The sequence below is a fragment of the Sarcophilus harrisii genome, chromosome 2 (assembly GCF_902635505.1).
Source record: "Sarcophilus harrisii chromosome 2, mSarHar1.11, whole genome shotgun sequence".
In the NCBI taxonomy this organism is placed as follows: domain Eukaryota; kingdom Metazoa; phylum Chordata; class Mammalia; order Dasyuromorphia; family Dasyuridae; genus Sarcophilus; species Sarcophilus harrisii.
The window spans coordinates 573,657,403-573,684,194 of NC_045427.1; the positions used below are offsets into that span (position 1 = coordinate 573,657,403).

The window sequence follows — 26,792 nt, forward strand, 5'->3', positions numbered from 1 at the left end:
GCTTCACAGAGATATGTATTTGAGAAATTGAGGAGCATTTTATTAGGAAAATAACATTAAAGTGCTGTGATGAAATAGTTTGACATCACAGATCTCCTGAATGAGATATTTAATATATGCTAGTTGGCAGGTGATGGCCTCCCACCTCCTCAATGAGACTTGGAGACCTCCCTGGGGAGGGCAGATAGCACTTTGAGAAAAGTGATAGGAGATGATCTCTGAAGTCTTTTCCAATTTTAAACATTATGAAAAAAGAAATGTGTGTTTTTAAAAAATCCTAAATGAATGACTATCCTCTAAGATCATGTGGGCAAAAGAGAAATTTTTGGATGGTGTGATTTCTCCCTCCTTTATGCTTCAATTGTCCACCCATCAAAATTATATCATAATAGTAACCATCTATCTGCTCAAATCATAAGATTGGCTCTTCTGCACAATATCCTGTACAAAAGAGCATACTATACATACAGAGAAAAAAAGATTTGTTTAAACCAAGGTCATTAATAGTGAGTTAAAAGCAAAATAATCTTCTGCCCCAATTTTTATTCTTTTATCCATTTATTCATTCAACAAATATGTACAAGTCCCAGGGTACACATTGTTCTAGATACTAAGTTTAGATAAAATATGATTCCTGCCTTTAGGTATCTTCTAGTTTAGTAGGATTTAAGATACAAAGTCAGAGATAACTATGACAAATGATGAGCACTTTAGGAAGGGGCCAAATAAAGTGCTGTCTGAGATACAAGAAGAAAAGTGAGGAGATGGCTTTGCTATTGTTCAATTGTGCCTGACTCTTCATGATCCCATTTGGGGTTTTCTTGGCAGAAATCTTAAAGTGGTTTGCCATTTTCTTCTCCAGCCCATTTTGCAGATGAGGAAACTGAGGTAAGCAGGATTAAGTGTCTTTCCCAGCCAATAAGTTGAGGCTGAATCAGAACTTATACCTTCCTGACTCCAGGTCCAGGAATCTATTCATTGAGTCACCTAGCTGCCTAAGATAAAGCTTAGTATGGTCTTTAAAGGAATTTTTTTTAAAAAGGAATTCAAGAGGGAAAGAATGAGAAGTAAAAATCAGAGGAATGTGGATTGGCATTTTCTCTCCTTAATCCCCCACTTAATGTTTATAAGTAAATATAAACTACTCTCATTTTCAAAGAAAATTTTGCAAACCCTGAACACTGATGCAATCTCCAGTTTGGAAGAACAGGGTATTTTCCATCCTGCCTAACAAAAACAAGTTACCAAAGACCTATATAATCCAGACAACTTCTCACTGATTTCCTGTCAGCCCCGGTAAAAGATAAAGTCTTCCCTGGGAATCAGGCCTACTAGAATGTCGACTGCTTGAGACCAGAGTGTTTCTTATTCATCACTGCAGTCCCCTGCCTCCTGCCCAACTCCAGGGCTCTGCCCATAGCTGGCATTTAACAAATGTTGAACTGAATTGAATTGAAATGGAATTTATGACTAGCACCAAAAAACAAAGGAAAATATTCCCTGTTGAAAAACTAGAGGGAACCTAACGGAGGGAAAGGAGGTGAGGGGGGTGGAGGAGGTTTTTCCCAATGATCAAAATATTATAGTAATAATATTTTGTATGATATGGGAAAGGCATGAAAACTGCATTTAACTCTTGATATCCACTGAGTGTGTGTAGACACAGACACACACACACACAAAACCATACCATGTAATCCATGCTCTAGTCACCTACTAAAATAATCTTCAGTTATTTAGTTGCAGATAGAATTTATTTTGAAGCTTTATTTTGTGTTCTTTTGTTAGTAAAATGTACAACTTGCTATACCCTAGAAATGTGACCTATTGGATAAACAGGGCTATAACCACCCTAAAGCATCCATAGACATTCATGTTTCAGAAAATTAAAAGAGACCTAGGAGTTGAAAGATTAGCTTATGCATCTAACCTTTTACACCATCTCTAACAAATGATAATCCACTCTACTTGAACACTTCTAATGATGGGGAACTCACGACTTAATGAAGCAGTATATTCCATCTTGGACCTCTCATATTTGAGGGTATTTTAAAAATTATTAAACTATGCATATTCTTTACCTAAAAATAATATTACTAGGCTTAAATCCTAAAGACAGAGGGGAAAACACCCATATGTTTAAAAAATGGTTATAGTATCTCTTTTTGCAGTGGCAAAGATCTAGAAACTAGAAGGGTGGGAAAGGCATCCCTCAATGAGGAAATGGTTGAACAAATTATAGCATATAATCTAATAGAATACCAATATGCAATTAGATACAATGAAAGGAACAGCTTCAGAAAAATCTGCAAAGGCCTGAATGAATTGATTCAGAGTTAAGTAAACAAAATGAGGAAAATAATTTATATAACATCACCATAAAACAAATTTGAGATTATCATTCCATTTGTATCTGGCTAAATATATTCTTAAGTTACCTATATTTGTATTTGTTCCATAACTACTTCTGAGACCCCAGATAAAATTCGTAAAGAACTTAGAACAGCACCTGGCCCATAGTAGATGTTTTAAAAATGCTTATTCCCTTCCCCCCTTCACAATTAGCACAGATGTGAATATAGATGACATAACAATAATAATAATAATATTAATTTCAAATGAATAAGTAAGTGTCTGGTCATATCAATGCAAAAGTTATACTGCAAATATTTTATTCATGTTGGAAGGCCTAGTATGTGAGTGATCTCAATAGAAGATTAGAAGTTACCCTGAGTTACTATGAAGTTTGGATTTAGTTTATAGTCATAAGAAAAAATGTTCTAAATCCCTATTGATCAGAGAAATGCAAATTAAGACAACTCTAAGGTACCACAACACACCTCTCAGATTGGCTGAGATGACGGGAAAAGATAATGATGAATGTTGGAGAAGATGTTGGAAAACTGGGACACTATTGTGTTGATGGAGTTGTGAACTGATTTGACCATTCCGGAGCACAATATAGAACTATGGCCGAAGGGCTGTCAAACTGTGCATAGCCTTTGATCCAGCAGGGGCTCTACTGGGTCTGTATCCCAAAAAGATCTTAAAGAAGGGAAAAGGACCCACATGTGCAAAAATGTGTATGGCAGCACTTTTTGTAATGGCAAGGAACTGGAAACTGAGTGGATGCCCATCAGTTGGGGAATGGCTGAATAAATTATGGTATATGAATGTTATGGAATATCATTGTTCTGAAAGAAATGACCAGCAGGATGATTTTAGCGAGGTCTGGAGAGACTTACATGAACTAATGCCGAGTGAAATGAGCATAACCAGGATTGTATGTGGCAATAGCAATATTATACAATGATCAACTCTGATACACTTGGCTCTTCTTAACAGCTAGGGGATTCAAGGGAATTCCAATAGACTTGTGATGGGGAGAGCCATCTGCACCCAGAGAGAGGCCTGTGGGGACTGAGTGTGGACCACAACATAGCATTTTTACTTTTTTGTGTTGTTTGCTTGCATTTTGTTTTCTTTCTCATTTTTTTCCTTTTTGATCTGATTATTCTTGGGCAGCATAATAATTGTGGAAATATGTATAGAAAATCACACATGTTTAACATATATTGAATTACTTGTTGTTTAGGGAAGGGGTTGGGTTGGAGGAAGGAAAAAATTGGAACACAAAGTTTTGCAAGAGTGACTGTTGAAAATTTTCTATGTATATGTTTTGAAAATAAAAAAGCTTTAATAAAAAGTAAGTTTGGGGAGAAACATTTTCTTCTATTAAAAATGGTTGAATAAGAATTTGGACATGGTTTTTCACTCACCATATATATGTACATAAAAGCAACTCTGATACTATTATTGTCATTTTAAAAATAGACATTTTACTATGTATCAGGATACAGGAAACAAGAACAACTACTGTAGCAGTCAAAATGAAAGGAAACAAATCCAGCTGTATGAGTGATAAAGAAGAGATAGTATGGGGCTGTGGAAAGAGCAATGCCCTTGGGGGTCAGGAGAGCTGGGGTCTAGAAAGGGCAGTGGATAGAGTGCTAGACTTGGAATTCAGGAGACTTGTGTGCAAATGCTGCCTCAGATTCTTATGAGCTGTGTGACCCTGGGTAAGCCTCAACTTCTCCCAGCCTCATTTGACTCATCCATAAATGGGGATAATAGTATTTACTTCATGGCTGTTGTTGAGGATTAATTAAAATAATATTTGTAAAGTGCTATGTACAAAGTCTAGCACATAATGGGCACATAATCAGTCTTTTCCTCTTCTTCCTTCCTTCCTTCCTTCCTGTTCCACTCTCTCCCTCCTCTCTTCCTATCCTCTTTCCTCTCTGTCCCTCCTCATTATTCCTTCACTTCTATTCTCCCTTCCTTTATCCTTTATTGCCTCTTTCTTCCCTCTGATTTCCTTCCCTCCTCTCTTTCCTTCTTTCTTTCCTTCCTTTCTTCCTTCTTTTCTGTCTTCTTCCCCTCCCTTTCTTCCTTTCTCCTTCTTTCATTTCTTGCCTCTTTTCTATGTACAGCACTCTGAAGACCTTAAAATGCTATATAAATTCTAGCTTTAGTAAATCACATTGCTCTGGATCTTAATTTCTTAATTTTTAAATTGAAAGGTTAGAGTAGAACTCTGGCCTCTGTGATGCCTTACATCTCTAATGTTTCATATATATATATATATATATATATATATATATATATATATTATATGTATTAAGCTTCATATATATATTATATGTATATAAGCTTCATTTCACTTTTAAATCAACTTGGAGAATATGAATCAACATGCCAATAAACTGCTAACTGTTTTAGATAAGGAACAGCATGGAGAAGAATGAGGAAGAGGAGGAAGAGGAAGGAAAAAGGAGGTAGAAAAGGAGGAAGAAGAAAAAGGAGAGGAAGAGAAGAACTTGGTTATGTACAAAGAGACTAAGATATGAATTAGTCAGTCCATCAGTCAATAGGTATTTAATTAAGTGCATACTATGTACTAAGTGCTGGGGATAGAAAGAAAAGTAAAAAACAGTCACTACATTAATGACCTCACATTATATAAGGGAAGACAACATGCAAATATGTGCGTATATATGTCTATACATATATATGTATGTATAATGTATATTTGTGTATATATTATGTATATATATATATACGAATAAAATCATATAAGTACCTTTTAAGGGAAGGATAGATTTTCCTTTTCACTGGGATAGAGAAATTCTGGTAAAGGATAATAAACTAACCATCTAGCAAGTGAAGTTCTTTAAAAAGATTGAAACAAGAAGGAATCATTATGGGAGAGAGACAACTGAAAATTTTATAACTCTTGAAGAAATTGAACTTCTGTAACTGGATGAATACAGCAAATATGGGAAAAAAAAACCTTTCCAAGCCTGAAACAGGTTAAGGGCAACTAAAGAATCTCATTAAATGAAGATGTCAAGATAGCGTTCAATACTTATCAGTCTGGGTCAAGAATGCCCAACATGATCCCTGCAGTTATCATCCCACTTGAGGATTTTATGACTATGAGAAAGAGACGAGAAGGAGATGTAGGATGAAGGTTCAAACTTCAGCTGTATTTGGAGGTTCCCTGATGAGAAACACACAGCAAATGTCTGGCAAACATTCCATGCTCTACAGCTGCACCAAGACCTCATTTCACTTTAAAGGCAGGAAGTGTGAGCAGATGTGACAGAGCTGGAAATATCTGACAAGGAAGAAATTCAGAGAACACTCTTCTGAAAGATAAAAAGCACACTGTGAGCAATGTCTGAAGGAATTGGAGATGATTGGCTTGGAAAAGAAAAAAAACTGAGGCAGAACCATGATCAGTGTGTCTTCAGCTAGTTAAGGATTGCCCAAGTGAGGAAGAGGAATGAAACATACTTTGTACAGCTACAGATGGAAGAAGCAAGAGAAATTAATCAAAGTTTCAGGATGGCAGAATTCAGCTCAATATAAGATTTGGTATAATTTCTAGCAATTAGAGCTGTCCAAAGAAATAAATGACTGGTCCATTTCATTATTCAGACAGACCCTGAATAATTAGGAAAGAAGCCCTTCATGTGGTGGGATGCTGGTCTAGATAACATCTAACTTGTCTATTTAGTTTATTATTTTATGGGTTTATGTTGGGGGAATAAATATCCTGGGTTTGGGAGGGAGGAGAGGGAAATATCTAGAGCATTTCTAATTCTTGATACTAGGGGCTTAGACTTGGAATTAGTAGCAACCTGAGTTTATTTATAATCTCACATATTCTCATCTGTAAAATAGAGATAATATCTGTATACAGTGCTTATTTCATAAGGTTGTCGTGATGCTCAAAAAAGATGATGAATGCATCTGTTGTTCAGTCATGTCCAAATCTTCAAGACCCCATTTGAGATTTTATTGCCAAAGATACTGAATATTGCCATTTTCTACTTCATCTTATTTTGCAGAGAAGGAAACTGAGGCAAACAGGAATAAGTAACTTGTCCAAAGTCATACAGCTAGTAGGTGTATGAGGTCAAATTTGAATTCAGTTCTTCCTGACTTCAGTCCCAACTCTTCTATCTATTGTATCGCTAGCTACCCAGTAATGAAGGTCTAGTGCTATGCGCACAAGAAAGTGATATGTCAATGGATGATTAACTAACTGATGCTGAGTGAAATGAGCAGAACCAGGAGATCATTATATACAACAACAATACTGTATGAGGATGTTTTCTGATGGAAGTGGATATCTTCGACAAATAGAAGATCTAATTCAGTTCCAATTGATCAGTGATGGACAGAATCAGCTACACCTAGAGAATCAAAGTTGGGAAATGAGCGTAAACTGTTTGAATTTTTGTTTTTCTTCCCAGGTTATTTTTACCTTCTGAATCCAATTCTTCCTGTGCACTAAGATATGTTTGGTTCTGCACACATATATTGTATCTAGGATATACTATAACTTATTTAACATGTATAAGACTGCCTGCTATTTAGGGGAGGAGGTGGAGGGAGGAAAGGGAAAAAAAAATCAGAACAGATGTGAGTGCAAGGGATAATGTTGTAAAAAATTACCCATGCATATGTACTATGAATAAAAAGTTATAATAAAAAACAATAAAAAAAGAAAACTCCATGATTGATTCATGCAGCATGCATGGTATGTTGGATAAAGGGCTAGATTCTGAATGAATGGACTATATTTTAATTCAAATCAGTCATTCCTTTCTTCACTAAGTAAAAGGGGTCATTCTCTGCCTTTTTTCTTACCTGTCTTTTATCACTGATGGAGCACTGCCTCAGTTAAACTGAGATTAGCTGTTTACCTAAGGCAAGAAAGATCATCTTAACACCAGAAACAATTTTCTCCAACTCTGTAAGCTAAAGTTGACAACCAACAATTATCCACTTAAAAACCAAAGGATGGCAAGAGTCTTATGTTTTTGTTGGTGTAGAATCTTTTACTATGTCAATATTCCTCTCCTTTCTTTCCTTTTAATGAAGATCAAGAGATTCTCTTCATTTTTTTTTCACTTGAGCAGAGAGACCTTTGTTCACCTGGATGAATCCTATCAAGTCAACCTTTTCCAGCTATCACTGCAAAAACAAACAATAAAAACAAAAACCCAACAGAATTTATGAAAAGCCTGATAGGATGTCTAGTTAGCCTTTTAAATGTCACATGTAAATTACTGATATCACACAAAGCATGATTGCATTATAGAAAAACCATTAATATTTCACCACATCTACCTAAGGGTCATTGCTAAGACCATGAGTGATCAGAGACCATTCTTGGATTAAGCCAGATGTGTGTTTTACAGACACTAAGCTGAATTCTTCTGCAGTGTGCCTCCTGCCAACCCTTCTCTACTTATTTCTTACTACAGTGTCTTCCACCTCTGTTCTGCATATTGTTCCTTGAATTCACCTTCTGTTTCTAAGTCCACAATGTTGATCATTATGTTGCCTTTGGCTAAAATCCTTCTCTGTTCACTTCTGCCCTCAACAGGCAAAAGGAAATTCTATGATATTCACTTATAGATGATGGAGTGATCTTCAACTATCACTGCCATGCTTTTTAGGAGTAATGATAAGAAATCCAAGTAAATTATCCAAACCCACAATTAAGCAGATTCCAGAGAAGGACATGAGAGAAAGAAGAGAAGATGGAATCCTATACTTGCACTATCCCAAAGAAAGTAGACCAAAGATATTTATAATGAACAAAGTCAACAGAATTGGGTATTACCTTTTGACTCTGAGTGGCAAAGGAAATTAATTCAGGCAACAAGAGTTATCTGAATAATTCATAGAAATGTAGGCTCAGAGATCTGAGCTATCCAAATAATTACAGTTTTAAGTAACTAGTTTAAATGTTTATAAATGATATTTTTAAATTGAGTTCATCTACTTTTGAACCTGTGTTGTGTTGTTCAACATTTTTATCCATGACTCCAAGGAAGTCATAGGTTGTGTGCTTATCAAATTTGCATATGATAAAGTTGGGAGGGGCAGCCAATGCTGATTGACAAGCTGAATCCATAAATAACACAACAGGAAAGAATCTTAATTTAATCCTTATAACATGAAGAAATAAGTGAAAAATCTTATACTTTGGGTTCAAAAAAATTCAACTTCACAAATATAATGGATAAGGCATGATTAGGCAATAATTCATATAAAAACAACATTGGAGTTTGGGGGCAGGGTATAATAAGCTCAATTTAAATCAACAGCACTACATGGGAGCCAAAAAAGATAATGGAATCTTAGGCTACATTGAAGGTCAAAGTGTCCAGAACACAATGGGTGATCATAAACCTGGGTCAAATCACATCTGCAGTGATATGTTTTTTGGTCTGGAACATTTTAGGAGGAACAAAGACAAACAGGAGTGCAGCTAGAGAAAGACCTTTCTCTCTATATATATATAGAGTGGTGAAGGACCTTAGGATTATGCTTAAAAAAAAGAAACAATTAAAGGAACTAGGGATTTTTTATCCTTAAGAAGACAGACAGGTGAGATGAGGAAAATATCTTCAAGTGATTGAAGGTTTGTCACAAGAAAGAGGGACTAGATTTGTTTTGTTTGGCTCCTGAAGGCTGAATTAAGATCAAAGGGTAGAAGTTGAAGAAAAATAGATTTCAAATAGATATAATGAAATATTTATTAATAATTATGAGCTTTTCAAAACTGGCATGGATACCTTAGGAGGTAATGTGTTCTTTCTCACTAGATGTCTTCAAAGGAAGAATAGAGAACTACTTGGGGATAGTATAGAGAGTTTTCAAACAAGTATGAGTGGAACTCGATTGACTCTCTAAGATCCTTTTTAACTCTGAAATTTTGTAATTCTCTAAATCAAAGAATTGAAGGAACTTGTAGAAAAAAATAAGAACGAGCCATACACATTTCAATATGATCAGTTTTATTTCTAAACTTTGTTCTTGACTTCCTTAATCTTTTCATTCTCAACCTTCTAACCCAACAACTGAACTACTGCCATAATCACTAGCATATTAAGATTACACTTGGAAAGAACACTCAGCTATGACATTACTTCATTAAGAGTTACTTACTCAACCCTGTGATCTTAATTATTTGCAACTTTAATAAATAGAAGGGTACATTTTGCCTTACTGAGTTTGAAGTTTTCACTTAAGCACTTTTGGAATCAAAATAGCATCTCCTAAAGGATTACTGATACACACATCATTTTTAGTACTACAGCTATTCTTTGCCAAAAATAATGTCAATTCCTAAGTGCCTGTATTTACAAAAATTACAGGTTAGTTTGACCATAGTCTAAAGGTCTGTCATTTCTCTCTGACCCAAGTAGTGATGTAGCCTCAGAATATTTAAGTGGCTAGGAGTCAGTCTGCAGGTCACTAATGGATGGATAAAAAAATCCTGATAAACTGAAATATGTTCCCAGATAAATGCAACTTTGTGAAAATGTTCCAGTAGTTTCCTTCATTCTCCTCATTATGGGTGTGCCAGGTTTCATTGTTCTCTCTTCTGCGGTTCTTATTATATACTTTCATGAAGAGCCACTATTATAACTATCTATCCTACCTATATTAATGATGCCCCAGTTTCTAATCTAGAACTTGCTCCAATTCTGCATTTCTGACTGCTTGCAGGACCTAACTGGGTATTCAAAAGTCAATTCAAATTTAACAGGTCTGACATGGAACACATTATCTTTATCTATAACTAGTTTTCCCTCCTATTATCCATATTTTATTTAATGATACCATCACTTTCTAGGCAGAGAGTCTTACAGTTTTACTTAATTTTTCCTTTTATTCTCTTCACATAGTCAATATAAACAAATGTTGCCTATTTCTTCTCATTGTCTTCCATATTCATTTTTTCTTTCTATTCTCACTTCCTCACCCTCATCCTATCCTTAATCTTACACCCAAAGAAGCCTCCTAACTAGATGCTCTGACTCCTTGACCTGTACGCCATCACTAAATAAGCTTCCTAAAATATTACTTACATCACATCACTTCTCTGCATAGAAATCTTCAATGGCTGCCCAATTATCAATATAAAATCTAACCTTCTATATCTGATTTTCAAGACCACAATCATTTTATATTCACCTATCTTTCTAACTTTATCTTCAACGATCTTAAATGAACCCTCCACTCAAGTAAGGTTGTTGGATATACTTTCCCTAGATTATTTTTACTTATTCTCAACTCCAATGATCATTTTGTTTCTACTATCTGAAGTGTCCATCTTCCCTCATTATCCCCAATTCAAACCTTTTCATGTCTTTAAATTTCAGTTCAAACCACACCTTTTGTTCATGAATTGAAAAGAACACTGGAATTGAATTCAAGGAACCTAAAGTATATCCCAACTCTGAAGTTCACTAGCTTTGTGACCTCAAGCCAGTCCCAAAGTTCAGTTTACTCATCTGTTAAATGAGTGGTTCATTCTGAAACATCTCTAAAGTCTCTCTGAATGATCCTAAACATACCCAACTTGACAAGAGTAATACTTTTCTCCTCTAAAAACTATTCACTGGATACTTCTCACATTTCAACTTGTATTATTGCTTAACTTTTCAAAGTAGAATGTATGATCCTCCTCAGCTATTCTACAGATTCCTTGATGATAAGGATTCCTGATTTATCACTGCATTCCTCAAAGTGCACACAAGTGTTCTGTGTAGAGGGCCGAAACTCTTGAGTTCATGCACTGAGGTCCGGACAACTGAGCACTTAAGGCTAATTACCGATTGGACAATACTCTATAAGCATATGCTTGGAAAATGTCCCTTCCCACTATTTTGTGCTGGCTCAATAATTGGTGTATACAGAGAATTGTAGGAGGGACTAGGGGGTGGAGTAAAACTACCCAGAGTCACTTTGGCAGTAGACAAGGAAGAAGGAAGGTCACTGAGATTCTGCTTCCATCCAATTCAATCCTACCTCTAAAGACCAAGACTAAAGACCGAGGACTTTTGCTTATCCTGACTCCGGCTGATTCTCAGTTATCCAGGGTGGTAACGCTGTCATCACAGTTCTGTAGCAGTAGTTATTAATAAACTTTGTTGATTAAATGAACATAGACTGCAGAAACAGAGAAGTCAAGGGATAATGGATTTCTTAATCCTACCACAGTGTTTCCTTAGATGTTTCTAACTCTAAATGATGTAACTAAGCCATAGGTTGGCAGGGAGTGAATAGACAACTACAACTAGAGGTGTAATTTGCAATAGTTGGGTGGGATTGACATCTCTTCCACTTCCATTGTTGACTTGAACTGGTGTGAATTGTGGTCCCCCATCCACCATTCCAGTTGGCTTACATTCTTTTCATAACACTTAGCACAAGCCTTTTCTGGACAGAGTCAGTTTGATTCCTCACTGCCATACTCTGTCCCATAATCCTTCTTTTTCTTCACATCTTCAATCCATTAAAGAACCAATTCCTTGCCTAGCAAACTCATCCTTCCATTGTCCTCAAAATTTATAGTTATTATTCCTTTCCCCGAATTCAATCACTTCAATCCTAGCCCTATTTATCAACAGCCTCTATTCTAAAAGTCATTATTACTAATACCAACTTGATACCTGATTTGTAAAAGCCATCTGATAAGCAATTTTCTTTGTTCATGCCCATTACTTTATTTAGCTTCATCTAAACATTCACCCACTCATTCAATAAGTATTTAAGTGCTCAACTCATTGTGCTATGTACTGAAGGTGAATACAAATATACAAAAGAGTGTCCTTGAAGAGCTTATGAGCTAGTAAAGAAGAATCATAAATACATAACCTCTTCAAACTGGAATATGAAAAAGTTTAACAAGCAGCAGAGAGTGCTAGGAAATCTGATGAGGAAATAAATGATACCTTTATGAAAATTCTTTAGACAACACTGGATATTAAATGATATGAAAAATGCTTAGGGACTATTATTTTTTTTCCTGGCATATCTATCTCATGACTCTAGCACAGCAGAAAGGACATTGGGCCTTTGGAGTCAAGAGGATCTAGATTCAAATTCTACCACAGATGCTTACCACCAGTGTGACACTAGTCATATCATTTACCTTTTCTTGGCATCAGTGTCCTAATCTTCAAAATGAAGAGTTTAAATTAAATGGCCTCTGAGGACCATCTTAATCTATAAGCTCAAAAATTTATGATTCAAAGAACGTAAAGGCAGTCAGATAAAATAAATTCTGGAATGGATGGAATCTGTTGCAAAATTATATGCAAGGAAAAACTGGCTATACATCATTATGTCTTTCATTGTCTTTATAATATTCATCTTTGGTAAAAGGAGTTTATAGGCAAGACAAACAACTTTTTCACATATGAAAATTCAAGTTATTTGTATATGATTTCCCCAAAATCAGCTTATTCTGTCAAAAGGAAGTTGAGGGAAAATTTCCCAAACTAGTTTTTAGTGGTGGTCAGGTAAACACAACTTGGTATATTGCCTCAGCTATATTCCTTTCCATTTGAACTGGAGTTGAAGAATAGAATAACACTGTAGAGAACTCACTTAGGTTAGTTAAATTAAATTCAACAAGCACTTAGTTTGTGCAAAGCAATGGATTTCTGGGATGTTTCTTCTTTGGACCAAATTCCAGTTGCTCTATGCAAACCATTTCTCATCAGAGTTGGTGCCGGGATCCTCCCATTCCTACTACATCAGCTACTGCAATGCTGTGCTACTTCTTCCATTTGCAGGAACAATGGGCTGGGGTGGCAGGTGTGAGCAAGCTTGGGGTAGGCAGAATGCCTGCCATGAGGTTTTATTTATAGATTGAAGGTGTTCTCTGCTGTTAACCAATCATTAAGTCAGGATATTAATCTATTTCCTTCAGCCTCCTATCTTCCTGACAGGTTGAGTGCTCCTGGGAGAATAGGAAAGATGACAGCATTTGGGAGTTTGACAGATCTGTCACTTTCTTGGTAGCTAGTGTGTGTCCTTTTAAAGTATAACTATTTCCTGGTTGGATTTTCTTTAAATCATAGTCATTGAATTTCATCATTACACAATAATAAACTTGCAATTAACTGTATAAAAATATGCACTATCCCTTCCATGAGGCATCTGGATAGTTTTTTTTTTCCTCCAGAAAGAAAGAGAAGAAGGAAGGAAGGAAGGGGGGAAGGAAATAAATAAGGAGGGAAGGAAGGAAGGAAGGAAGGAAGGAAGGAAGGAAGGAAGGAAGGAAGGAAGGAAGGAAGGAAAGAAGGAAAGAAGGAACAAACGAATAGAAAAGAAGAGAAAACTGTAGTTACTTTGCATTTTGGCAGCTCGGTCAAGTCAACAAGACTGATCTCAAGCATGAGACCTGAAATGAGTTTTCTTCCCCTGAAAAGTGTTTAAATACATACATACATATATATATATATATATATTTAAATATATTTACATAAAGGCTAGTATGCAAGTCTAGTTCCTGTCCAAGTATTCCCAAAGAGTAAGACTTTTCACTTTGAATACAGTAAGCTAAAAGAAAAAAAGTTCTTAATCCTCACCAAATCTCCCATTTTTATCATCTCCCCTCCAATAAAATGTGGTATTCGTTGGGAGACAAAGATCAGTATCTGTGATTTTAATGTTAACTGAGAGGGAGCTCCCTTTACCAATGCAAGTGAGTACTTTCATTGCAATTTTTAATCTCGAGTGAGCTTTGTGAGACTAAGTAATTTGTCCAAGGTAATGCAGACAACATATGTCAAGAGATTCATCTTGAACCCTTTGCTTCCTGGCTTTGAGGCTAGTTCTCCATCTACTATGCCAAAAGACCTCTTCCACTGTATATCATCTTTTCAAAATGGAAGCCGTCTGCCTTTTTTTGCTGAATGAGCACTGCAGTCCGGCAATCACTCTATCCCTCCAGCATCTAGCTACATATAAGTTATAGTCCCACCCTCACACCAAGGACTCCCCTCCCCCCACCACACACACTTAGACCTATTCAGGAAAGGGTCGAATCATTACAACGTTCTCAGAACTGCCCAGAACAGATCAGGCACATATGGAAACAGATCTCTGGTACACTCAAAGTGTGCAGGTACATGGGGAAGGGGGGAAGGAGGATACAGTGAGGGGAGAGGAAAAGAAAGAAAGTGTTACAAAGAAAAGAGGATGTAAAGTAACACAGTTTTCCTTTCACAGTTTAGATTTCTAACGTTTCTTGACTGTCCCTTGCTGCACTACCCTCCCCGATCCTCCTTTTTTAATCTTCTGGAAGATGGATCTGAAAAAAAAAAAAAGTGCGGCTAACGGTAACTAGAATTTGCTACAAACTGTTATTGATGCCCGGGAGAGAGTATGTTATTGGGTCTTTCCTCCAGTAAATTCTACAGACACTTCCCTAGGCTCCTGGGAGGTTAATGAGCCCAGAGGTGCGTGTAGGGGTGGGTGAAGGGTGAATAAGAGAGCTGTCACGAATCACTGAAAACGCCCATTCGGGGCAAGGTTCTCTACTCGCGCTAGTGTATTGCCAGGAATGGAGCCCCCACCCAGGGAGGACGCGCGGGAACAACACGGACTTAGGGGTGAGGAACTGGGCGCGGGATCTTCCCTCCCTCATTCCCCCCCACCCCCTTATCCTGGATCTCTTCGCGTCTGCTGCATTGCCTCCCTTAGGGAGTCGCATGTGCTGTGTGCAATCCCGTGGCGTCAGGAAAAGCAGAGTGGAGCAGGCTAGGGCAGGGAGGAAGAGTGCACGGGGAGGAAGCCCCAGGGCTCTCGCGTGGGAGGAGGGGGGCGGGTGGGGGACTGCGGTCCCTGCTGCAGAGTCTCCTCAGAAGGGAAAAGAGCACGTGACAGGCCGGGGATCCTGACAGTCCTGGCCTCTGCTTCCCAGAGCCGGGCTCCCCCGTCCCAGCCCCAAAGCTTGGAGACTGGCCTGAGCGTCTCCTTTTTCAGCGCCTCCAAGTCGAGGCTCCAGGAAGAGCCCAGGGGAACTGGCAGGATAGAAAAGGAGGATAACGGTACGTTTCTATTTTCCCACGCTAGCAGGAACCCCAGCCTGAATTAGGGCTAGGCTCCCAATCCCCGTCCACAACCTCTCCAAGCCTTCAACCTGAATAGAAGGATGGCGAGCCAGAGGACCGAGTGTGGGACCCCGAGGTGCGGACGCTGGGGGCCTCCAATCCGAAGGGGATGCTGACAATGCTCCAGCTCCACCCACTACGCCCCTGAGGGCTGGCCGGCCGCAGGCAGCTCCCTCCGTTCTTCCCTCCCACCCACTCGTGCCCTTGCGGCAGCGCTCGCCTAGGTGAGATTCTTCTCCCCATCTGCTTGGCCAAGTAAGAGAGCGAATGAGCGAGCTCACCTCGGGGCCCCGCATCGCTCCCGGTTTCTTTCTCCGACATGGTTGCGCCTGTTCCGCACAGCCCAGAACGAAAAGCTCCCCTGCCAGTCCCGCCGTTGGTCCGCGGCTTCGCTCCTCTGCTAGCAGCTCACGCTGGGGTCTGAGCCATTGGGCAGTGCGAGGCTTCTCTGACGCGGAGGCAGCGGCTCCTCCTCCCAGCCTCCTTCCTCCTCCTCCTCCTGCCTTCCCTCCCCCTTTCCTCTCTTCACTTCCCCCGCCTTCAGCTCCTGATACTGAAACCTCCTCGTCGGTCCAGAGGAGCGGTCCCCCAAAAGTGTTCGCTCTTTCTCTTCTCACCTCAAGCTCGCTACCTGCCTCCCTCCACCCAATGCGCCCAGTCAAAAGAAAGTCTCAGTATGAGCTTTAAGTCCTTTTCCCTCCTTTTTCTCTCTTCCCCCTTCTCCCCTTTCCCTCCTTCATCCCCCTTTCTTTCCTCCTCCTCTCACCTCCTTCTCCCTATGATTCCCCTCCTCTCTGCAGGGCCCCTCCCTTTCAAGATTCTTTTTCTCTACGCAGCTCACCCCCCTCATCCTTGTTCCCACCCCGGGCCGGGTCCTTGACCAAGACATTACCTCTGACTTCCAGATCCCACCCTGGGCGTAGAGTTCCTAACCGGATGAAGAGAGAGGATTTCATACTTTGGTTCTGATGTCAGAACTTAAAACTCTTAAAGATAACTGGGCGCCCGACATTCTAGTTCTGGTTCTCTGACGCTTGCTGTTTTTCAACCCTGACTGTTGTCTTAAGTTCAGTTTCCCCTCAAGCAGTTCCAATTACGTTTTTCCCTCACTTTGGGAACCCCAGCATTGTCGAAAGCCAGAGGGCCTTGGAATTTTAAATTAAACGGTTCCCAAAGAGTAGATCTAAGTAAGTAGATCTAAGAGTAGTCTAAGGCAAACAGATGACTTTTGGCTCCGGTGCTTCATAGAGGATGTGGGAAAAGAGAAATATTATGTAAACAGAAAACAAAAGTGAAGGAGATAAAATAAAAAAAAATACATGGAAATTTAAGCTGCAGGTCAAGGTTGGGGTAGATCTTTTAAGGGATCCTTCTGACTTTTAAGATTCTATAGAATGAAAACGTACTTTCCTGAAATCATGGGACTATGCAGCTACTTTGAGCTACCCAATAGTCGTCCAGAAATAGAAGCCTCTTTCTGAATGTCAAGGCAGTGTCTGCAGTACTCAATCTGGTGCTAGGCTGCCTGAATATAGCTTTGACTGTAGGTGTTGTGAATAATCCAGAATAAAAAACTCCATAGCAACTGTTTCCCTAAGTTTTCTTGGATGCCGTATGCTTCTTTCCATATGAGGATTCAGATTCGGTCCCTTTTTAAGCTCCAAGAATAATGATAATATTAGTAATACTAGGCTTCCACAATGAATTTATTAATTTATATGAACTGCTCCTCCCATCCAATTTCTTCACAAATTTATAGCTGTTGCTCCTATTTTGGAGCTTTTTGGACCAGTCACCTTATAATGTTAGTTCCTGAACTTTTCTATAAGTATCAACTTTCCGAGGTAAAATCCAAACATATGTTTTCTTAGGATCCTGTTCTTTAATTTTGAACTAATGGGATCCTCGGCATACTTATGGAGCAAGTAGGCCTCCGGGGGAAGAGAGAGATTTTTAGCAGTAACTCAGCTCTCCTTCTTTAAATTGATGCCTGAAAGTAGAAAGAATGATTCCCCTGAGATAGAGAAGCTGGAAATAAAACAATTGACTTGCATAGGTCTTTATGTGCTTTAATATGGAAAGAGTAGGAGTGTTTTCCTCACTTTCTTTTTCCGACTATGAATATAAATGGTGTGATCCTCTGGATTTGATGTCCATAGACAGACATTCAAGTCTTGCCTCTCACTTAGCAGTTACCTGGTTTCAGAAAAATAGTTTTACTTCTCTTGGCCTCAGTTTCTCCTAATGGTAAAAAAAAAAAAAGAAAATTGAAGATCACCATTTAGGAGATCCTTTTCCAGCTCTAAATTTCGGATCCATGTATTGTGGTTAAGTCAGTATTCTCCTTGACATGTAAAATGGAACCTATTGCACCTGTAGTTTTCAGCAGTCAATGACATCTATTGATCACTGCTATCTACAGAGTAAGGTTGACAAAAATCATTCACTCTTGCTGAAGCACTCAGGGTCTTCAGAGACAAAAACTAAAGAAATATTGAACCAGAAAGGAGCCTAACTACCAGAATACTGTTGAGTATCTGAAAGTGACCTAAGATGGGAAAAGGTGCAGAAAATGTTACAGACAGAGCCCTAAAGGGGGGGAGAGGATTGTAGTAGAAGGAAAGGGGGAAAAAAGCATTTCATTAATGTTCAATTTCCCTTTGAAAAGGAAACTTGAGTATGAAAAAAAAATCATTAGATTTTTAGAGTACCCGGATTCAAGTTTATCATGTAAGTACAAGCTTACTAGCAGAGTGAAGACATAGGCCTGGATCATAGGGCCAATTCTAAAATGGTGAGAAGGAAAAGGATGATGAGTGCAATTGAGGATAATACAATGTTAATAGATACTAGTGCTAAGGCAGCGGAGCTAATTAGGTGGATTAATAGATGGCCAGCAGTGATGTTAGCTGTTAGTCGTACTGCTAATGCTAATGGTTGGATAAGGAGGCTAATTGTTTCGATGACAATTAGTATAGGAACAAGAGGTGTTGGAGTTCCTTGTGGTAGGAAGTGGGCAAATGAAGCTTTTGGTTTATTTCGGAAGCCTAAAACCACAGTGCCTATTCAAAGGGGGATAGCTATGCTAATATTTATAGAGAGCTTGTGTTGTTGGGGTGAATGAGTAAGGTAAGAGACCTAGAAGGTTTGTGGTAGCAATAAATAGGATAAGGGTTATAAGTATAAGGGCTCATGTTCGACCCAGATTATTATGTATTGTTATTATTTGTTTGGTAATGAGTCAGATAAGCCAAATTTGTAGGATTTGGATTCGATTGGGGAGTCAACGTTTAGGCATTGTGAAAATAAGACAAGGGAAAATTATGATAACGGGTAGGGTAGAGATGCCTATAATAGTAGGGCAGATGAAAGGGGCAAATAGATTTTCGTTCATTTTTTTCTCTCAGAGGAACGGAATTTCTGGGAGTTTGAGGATTTCTTCTGGATGCTATAGCAGTTTGATACATATCAATGGTATTTGAATTGGAAGCAGGAATATGTAACTTCAAATCCCAGCTCAGATAATTACTAAATGTGTGAACCTGGGCAAGTCACTTAACTTCTCTTCACCTCAGTTTCCTTATTTTCAAAATGAGAATCTACCCTACAAGACTGTTTTAAGGATCAAATGAGATAACGTATATAAACTTTTTATTTTTTTGCTTTGCAGACCTTAAGGCATTAATTGATGATGATAATTCTTCTTATAGGTAATTCTGAGAAAAAAAAACCCTTACAAATTATCTAACTCAGCCCCTTCATTTTACAGAGCAGGAAAATGAGGTCCAGAGAATTTAAATGACTGACACAGCTATTAAGTGACTAAGCTACTAAGGGAACTCAAACCCATATTTTCTCATTTCAAATCTAGTACTCTTTCCATTATATTTTGGTTAAGTCATTAAATTTTTCTGAGCCTTAGTTTCCCATCTGCAGAAGCTGGGGAAAATAGACAAGATCAATCTCATATCATTATTAAACATTTAGTGAGTGCCTACTTTGTGCAGAGCCCTCGATGTGCTGGGCAGTGAGGCTTAGATGATCTCATCGGCTCTTTCCAGCACTAAAATTCTATGATTTTACCCTAAAGTATAGCACTTTCTGCCTAGCACAGCCATTTTATATTTGGCAGCCTCTAAATACGCTGGGATAGTCAAGAGTTTGACTCTCTGCGACAACACATGCAAACATAAAGGAAGTCTGTTTGACTGCTGCCTAAATGATGTCCAACTGGAAATAGTGCTGCCCATCTCCAGCTTGACTCCCAAATGCCAGCGGCAGGGTTCCATCCTCACTAAGTGCTTACAACTCCTATTAATGTCAAGAGAAACAAGAGTGAATGGAGGCTTGGAGGTGGGGGATGGGGGAGCAATGGATGACCTTTGGTCCTCAGGAGAGTAAAAACCGACAGATTCATTTATAGTAAAACAGGAGAGACAATGCCTATTCTGTTTTTGATTTACAATATGCAGGCTTCGTGTATGTTCTCATACATCAAAGCATATAAGTCAACCTTTCATTTTCTCTCTGCATCCTTCGCATCAACCACAGTACCTTCTGTATAAGAGACAGTTAATAATTAATTTCAATCTCATGTTTTTTTATTTTATTTTAAGCTTTTCTTATATCGGAGTTGATTTAATACATTGGACATAGAAGCAAATGACCACCTCTCATTTTTAGATAGTTCCCTCCAGAAAACAGTTATAGAACCAAATGACTGAAGTAGGGGAGAAAAGACCTGGATTCTATTCTCAGTTCTTCTGTCATATGACATTAGGCAAATCACTTCATCTATCTTTGCTTTGGTTCTCACTTGTAGAAGGAAGATTATGATACCTGCTCTACTTGTCACAGGGTCATTGTGAAGCTCAAATGAGATATCCCAAGTGAAACTACGAAGGACTATGCAATATACATTATAGTCATTGTGGCTAAGAGAGCTTTTTTCTGGCCAGCTGCTGAGCCACATGTTAAGCAAGAGGAACCTCAATAATACCAGTTATTCTGCTGTTGAGGGTCCCTCTACTGAAGAATTAAGTGTAGGTCAAATGCTGAATTTCAATAGAGGAAATTTTAGGTTGTCTGATAAATCAAAGTGATTTGTACTCTGAGATATACAGTAATTGGAGTTTTGAATATAAACTAATATCATGAGTGACCATTTATAAAAGACCTAATAAAATGAGTTTTTTTTTTAATAAAATAAGCTGATTTAGAAGGAATGGGATATGATCACAACATGTATACACACAAAACCTTTCAAGGAAAAAACAGTTCATATTTACATAAAAGTTTAAAATTGAGAAAGTATTCTTTTAATAACTTATGGGTAAAATAAAAAATGCTATTATATTGCCATTTTTCACTTACAGAAACTGAGACTACATGTCTGTAATGGCTTGCTAATTGCAGATCAAAATTCTAAAAATAAAGAGGAGCTGATAAATTTTTGACTTGTCTTGATGATTGTTTCATTATTCAAAAGCTTGAGCAAACCATGAGGAGAAGAATTATTCTGAACCTGATACTGACCACTGTGAAAGAATTGGTTGCCAAAGTGAAAATAGAAGGTTTTTTGGGAGGAAGTGATCACAGAATCTTATCGTTTATGATAGAGAAGAGAAGACTATGCGCAATCAGACATATGCACTAAATCTGGGAATGGTAGATTTCAAAGATTTCAGGAAAAGAACAGGTAGAATCCCATGGGTTGAAATTATTAATGGAAAATCAAAAAGATGGAATGCTCTGAAGAACAGAAAAACAGAAATTTCAAACAGAAGAACAGAAATTTCTCCAATGATCACTAAAGAGCAGAAGCTTTCTAAAGACACAATGGGAGTTCAATAACCCAGTTAAATTCTTAAAAACTACTAACCCAGTTAGATTCTTAAAAACTTAAAAAGTAGAAGCAAAAGAAAGATTAAAAATGGCCCAATATTATAATGTAATAGATGCTAAGGCCCCAAATTAACTTAGAAATTAACATACATTACAATACATTAGGCTAAGAAAAGGAATTTTTCAGTCATATCAAGGATAAGAGAGATCAAATAAGACACAAGATTGATGCTTAGGAGGAATAAATGACATAGAAATAGAAGACAGAACTTTTTTGGGGCAGGGGAAAATTAGTTTATTTAATAATAGCTTTTTATTTACAAAATACATACAAAGATAATTTTCAGCATTCACCCTTATAAAACCTTGTGTTCCAAATTTTTCTCCCTTCCTTTCCCTATACTGTCCACTAGACAATAATCCAACATATGTTAAACATGTACAATTCTTCTATACATATTTCCACATTTATGCTGCACAAGAAAAGTTAGATCAAAAAGGAAAAAATGAGAAAGAAAAAAAGCAAGCAAACAACAACAAAAAAGGTAAAAATACTATGTTGTGATCTACATTCAGTCCCCACAGTCCTGTTTTTGGGTACAATTCTATTACATAATTCTTTTTTTTCTCCTGAGGCAATCGAGGTTAAGTGACTTGCTCAGGGTCACACAACTAAGAAGTGTCAGAGGGCAGATTTGAATTCAGGTTCTCCTGACTTCAGGGCAGGTGCTCTATCCCCTAGCTGCCCCGAAGACAGAACTTTTCAATGCTTGTTTGCTTGCATTATTATTGCTGCAGAGAATGGTTTTCAGAATGAGAATTATAAACTGAACTGGTAAATAATGGAAACCCATATAAACTCCTGAGTCAGCTTGATTTAAGAATGATTAGTGAGAACCTTAAAAATTGGGGAGCAAAGATCATTAAGAGCAATGGATTCAGTCACAAGAGATACCAAACTAATCTTGTCACTCCCTCCTCAATCCCAGCCATGTTACTAAACATTTAGATTAGGGAATGCCATAAATAAATTATATAACAAGACATTTCTAATCTTTTATAGTTGTTGTTCAGTCACTTTAGTCATGGCTCACCATTTGGGGTTTTCTTGGCAAAGACACTGCAGTGGTTTGCCATTTCCTTCTTCAGTTCATTTTACAAATGAGGAAACTGAGGCAAACAAGGTGAACTGACTTGCCCAAGATCACACAGTTAGTAAGTGTATAGGGTTGAATTTGAACTCAGATTTTGCTGACACCAAACCCAGGGCTCTGTGTCACTTAAATACCCTTAGTGAGGGAGAGTTGCATGAATTTTTTGACATAAATCAAAAGACATCACTCATTACTCACACCAGTTTACCATTTCTAGCTATCTCCAAGTCCTATGACAATGGGCAAGTGATGAAGCAGCAGGTGCAGATACACTGGGAGCTAAAGTCACAACCCTGTACACAGATGGATCAGGACATAGAGTCTTCTCACTGAAAGCAGCAGTGGGACTCAGGAGTCACCTAGGTGTCTGAGCAGCTTCTTAAGGATCGATCACACAGCTTATCTCTAGATGTGAGGAAGGAGCTAGAAAAGATGCCTTAAAATTGTCAGCCTGATTATTGCAGCAAGCAGGGATTCCACTCTGCAGTCAATACACACACACACAATACAAAAACTTTCACAAAAGTTGCTTCCACTTAAATGCCATGAGAGACACTGGCACAAGACCACTCAGCATGGCATGCATGCCCTCATCAGAGAAGATGCTGTACTCTATAAGCAAAGCAGAGTTGAAGTAATTCCAAAAACCCCTGCAGGATGTGCAAAATTAGAGAATCTGCCCCAACTGTTCATATAAACTATTTATTCCCGACCTGTGGCAAAATATTCCAAGTTAATGTTAAGTCTGATCAGCCACAGTTGTACACAGTTGACTCTAACATTGTGATGTTATTTTGGTCTTCTTTAAGAACAAAGGACAACAACCAACTAGATGCCCTTATCTTTTATGGTAGTCTTGAGAAAAACACATCGAGATATAGACTGGGTGACAAGATAGTTGGATGGGTCACCTGGTTGGATGACCAGACCCCCAAAATTTGATTAATAGACTGAGTTAAACCTAGGAGACCTCTAGTGAAAAACTCCAGGAATCTGGTTTTTTGTCCTGTATTATTTAGTATTATTACAATCTTTAGTGAAGGCATAGATTGGATGTTCACCAAATGTTTTGATGAAATAAAGCTGGAATTGATAATTAGCACAATAGACAAGATCAGCCTACTAAAACAAATTAAAAGACTAAAACAATGGACAAATCTATTAACATTAAGTTTCACAGGAATATTTGCAAAATTTTATGCTTGGGTTACAAATCAACTATAGAAATGTAGGATGGAGGAGATGGACCCAAACAATAGTATATGTGAAAAGATTTCAAGATTTTAGTAGATAAGGAGCTTGGTGTGAATCAACATTATGACCCCCAAAGTTAACACTATTTTTAGCTGCATTGACAGAAACATAATGAACAGATTGAAAATTGACAATCTTATTGTTGTCTCAGGTCAAATCTTTAATATGGTGTTTAATTATGAAAGGCATGTTTTAGAAAAGAAAATCAAGGTGGTATGAAGAGGAAGACGACCAATAAGATGAGGGGCACTCAAAACCATAACATTCAAGTGTAAAGGGCAAAGGGGCTGTCTGGTTCCCCTGCTCCAGCAGTGTTACTACAGTCACAAATGATAGAGATATGGATTGTTGAGGAAATTTAGAAGTTAGAGTTAGCTGAAGAGTGAGCCAGCAGTTCAAGAAGAACCCAACTTCTTACCCTTCTTAAAAATGGAGTTGGAAAAAATAATTTTTTTCCTCTCCCTTTTCTCCATCAATCTGGCATCTGGCAGCATAGCTACTTGCTCAGAGAGACTTATTTGCTTTGACTTGGAAGGCAAAACTAGAAGCAATGACCAGAAACCCTAAAGGGACAAAATTTGAATTCATATAAGGGACAACTTACACATAATTAGAGCTGCCCCAAAGTAAAATGGGCTGCCTCAGTGGGTAGTGAATTCCTTATCACTATAGTTCTTCACAAAAAGAATGAATGAACATTGATTAGACATACTATATGAAGGATCAGTGTTCATCTTGGAATAGACAACCTCTAAGACCTCTTGCAATTCTAAGATTCTATGATCCTCTTATTGTTTAAAAGGGCACAGCTGGCAAATGACTTTTGACCATTCCAAGTCCAATGATCTTAACACCATACATGCTTCTTAAAATGCTAAACATGTCCAAATTCCTTAATCTTTATGATTTATAAAAGTTTTTTGAAATTTTGAAAATCTTAGTTCCACCACAATTTTCAGGACTAATTTTACTTCTCCTCTTTCCCTCAATTTGTCTTCCCCAGCTGGTAGAAATCACTTTATCCTTTCAAAATACACTTTGTATATATATTATTTGCGTAATGTTGACATTCAGGGAGAAATAGAAATCATTTTGAGAGGGAAGTTACATTCTCAAATATTACACTGCCATGAAACGTAAACTTTACACATATCAATTGAATTAATGGAGGGTTAGCCAAATGTTTTCATCAGAATCTTAAACAATCCAGTGGTTAGTATCACTTCAGAGAAGTACTTGCTTAATAAATATTTGTTGAATGAATGAATGGTTAAACATCCCTGAGTAGATTGCCCTACCAATTTCTAGATTAAATTTAAAAGATATGCTATGTGGACAGTATTTGTTCATATAGTATTTGATGACGAACTGGCTACAGTCCTTTCTGCGTTATCTCAAGAAAGACACAACCAAGTTAGAAGCAGTTCAGAAAGAGGACTAGATGTCTCTTGATCTAAAGGACTAGAATGTTTCTTGAATCTCAGTTTCCTCATCTCTAAAATGAGAATCATAATATTTAAACTACTTGCATTCCTGGAAATTTTAAGTCCGTAACATTCATTTTTATTTGTGATAGTGACATCTTTAATGTATAAGACCATTATCTTCTTTCCTTTCCCCTTTTCTCTACTGAAACCTCTTTAATTTTATTCCAAGGTAGCAACTCTTTTAGGCTTTTAGGCTTTAAGGCTAGTCCATCACTTAGAGTCTTACTTAGTTCCCCCCATTTTCATTTAATAGATAAGAAAACTGAAACATAGGAAGGTGGGGGGGGGGCGGAAATCCCCTCCACAGTCACAGAAATAGTGAATGACAGATTTGAGATTTGAACCTACTCTGACAAAAAAAATCTAATGATGATTTGGTCTCTTGAGTCTCAAACTAAACTTCTGCTAAACTTCTATTTATCTCTCTTGTAGTCAAAGTATACTAGACAATTTGACCTGTGGTCTTTATGACCAAAGCAGAACTAGAGATCATTACTGATCACAAAATAGAAAATTTCGATTATACCAAACTGAAAAGTTTTTGTACAAACAAAATTAATGCAGACAAGATTAGAAGGGAAGCAATAAACTGGGAAAATATTTTTACAGTCAATGGTTCTGATAAAGGCCTCATTTCCAAAATATATAGAGAATTAACTCTAATTTATAAAAAATCAAGCCATTCTCCAATTGAAAAATGGTCAAAGGATATGAACAGACAATTCTCAGATGAAGAAATTGAAACAATTTCTAGTCATATGAAAAGATGCTCCAAGTCATTATTAATCAGAGAAATGCAAATTAAGACAACTCTAAGATACCACTACACACCTGTCAGATTGGCTAAGATGACAGGAAAAAATAATGATGATTGTTGGAGGGATCGGGAAAACTGGGACATTGATGCATTGTTGGTGGAGTTGTGAACAATCCAACCATTTTGAGAGTAGTTTGGAACTATGCTCAAAAAGTTATCAAACTGTGCATACCCTTTGATCCAGCAGTGTTACTACTGGGATTATATCCCAAAGAGATTATAAAGAAGGGAAAGGGACCTGTATGTGCACGAATGTTTGTGGCAGCCCTTTTTGTAGTGGCTAAAAACTGGAAACTGAATGGATGCCCATCAGTTGGAGAATGGCTGAATAAATTGTGGTATATGAATATTGTGGAATATTACTGTTCTGTAAGAAATGACCAACAGGATGATTTCAGAAAGGCCTGGAGAGACTTACACGAACTGATGCTGAGTGAAATGAGCAGGACCAGGAGATCATTATATACTTCAACAACAATACTATATGATGACCAGTTCTGATGAACCAGGCCATCCTCAGCAACGAGATCAACCAAATCATTTCCAATGGAGCAGTAATGAACTGAACCAGCTATGCCCAGAAAAAGAACTCTGGGAGATGACTAAAAACCATTACATTGAATTCCCAATCCCTATATTTATGCACACCTGCATTTTTGATTTCCTTCACAAGCTAATTGTACAATATTTCAGAGTCTGATTCTTTTTGTACAGCAAAATAACGTTTTGGTCATGT

The 26,792-nt window shown here is 37.7% G+C and overlaps 1 protein-coding gene across 1 annotated transcript in view; it reads right to left on the reverse strand.

The window, feature by feature from the left end:
• Positions 1–16,005, reverse strand: part of HSPA12A (heat shock protein family A (Hsp70) member 12A) — a 95,046-nt gene extending 79,041 nt beyond the window's left edge. The window contains exon 1 of the mRNA XM_031955925.1: positions 15,782–16,005. Within this exon, the coding sequence (XP_031811785.1) occupies positions 15,782–15,821 (40 nt within the window). The 5' untranslated portion in view covers positions 15,822–16,005. The remainder of the gene's footprint in view (positions 1–15,781) is intronic.
• Between the last annotated feature and the right edge of the window lie 10,787 nt (positions 16,006–26,792).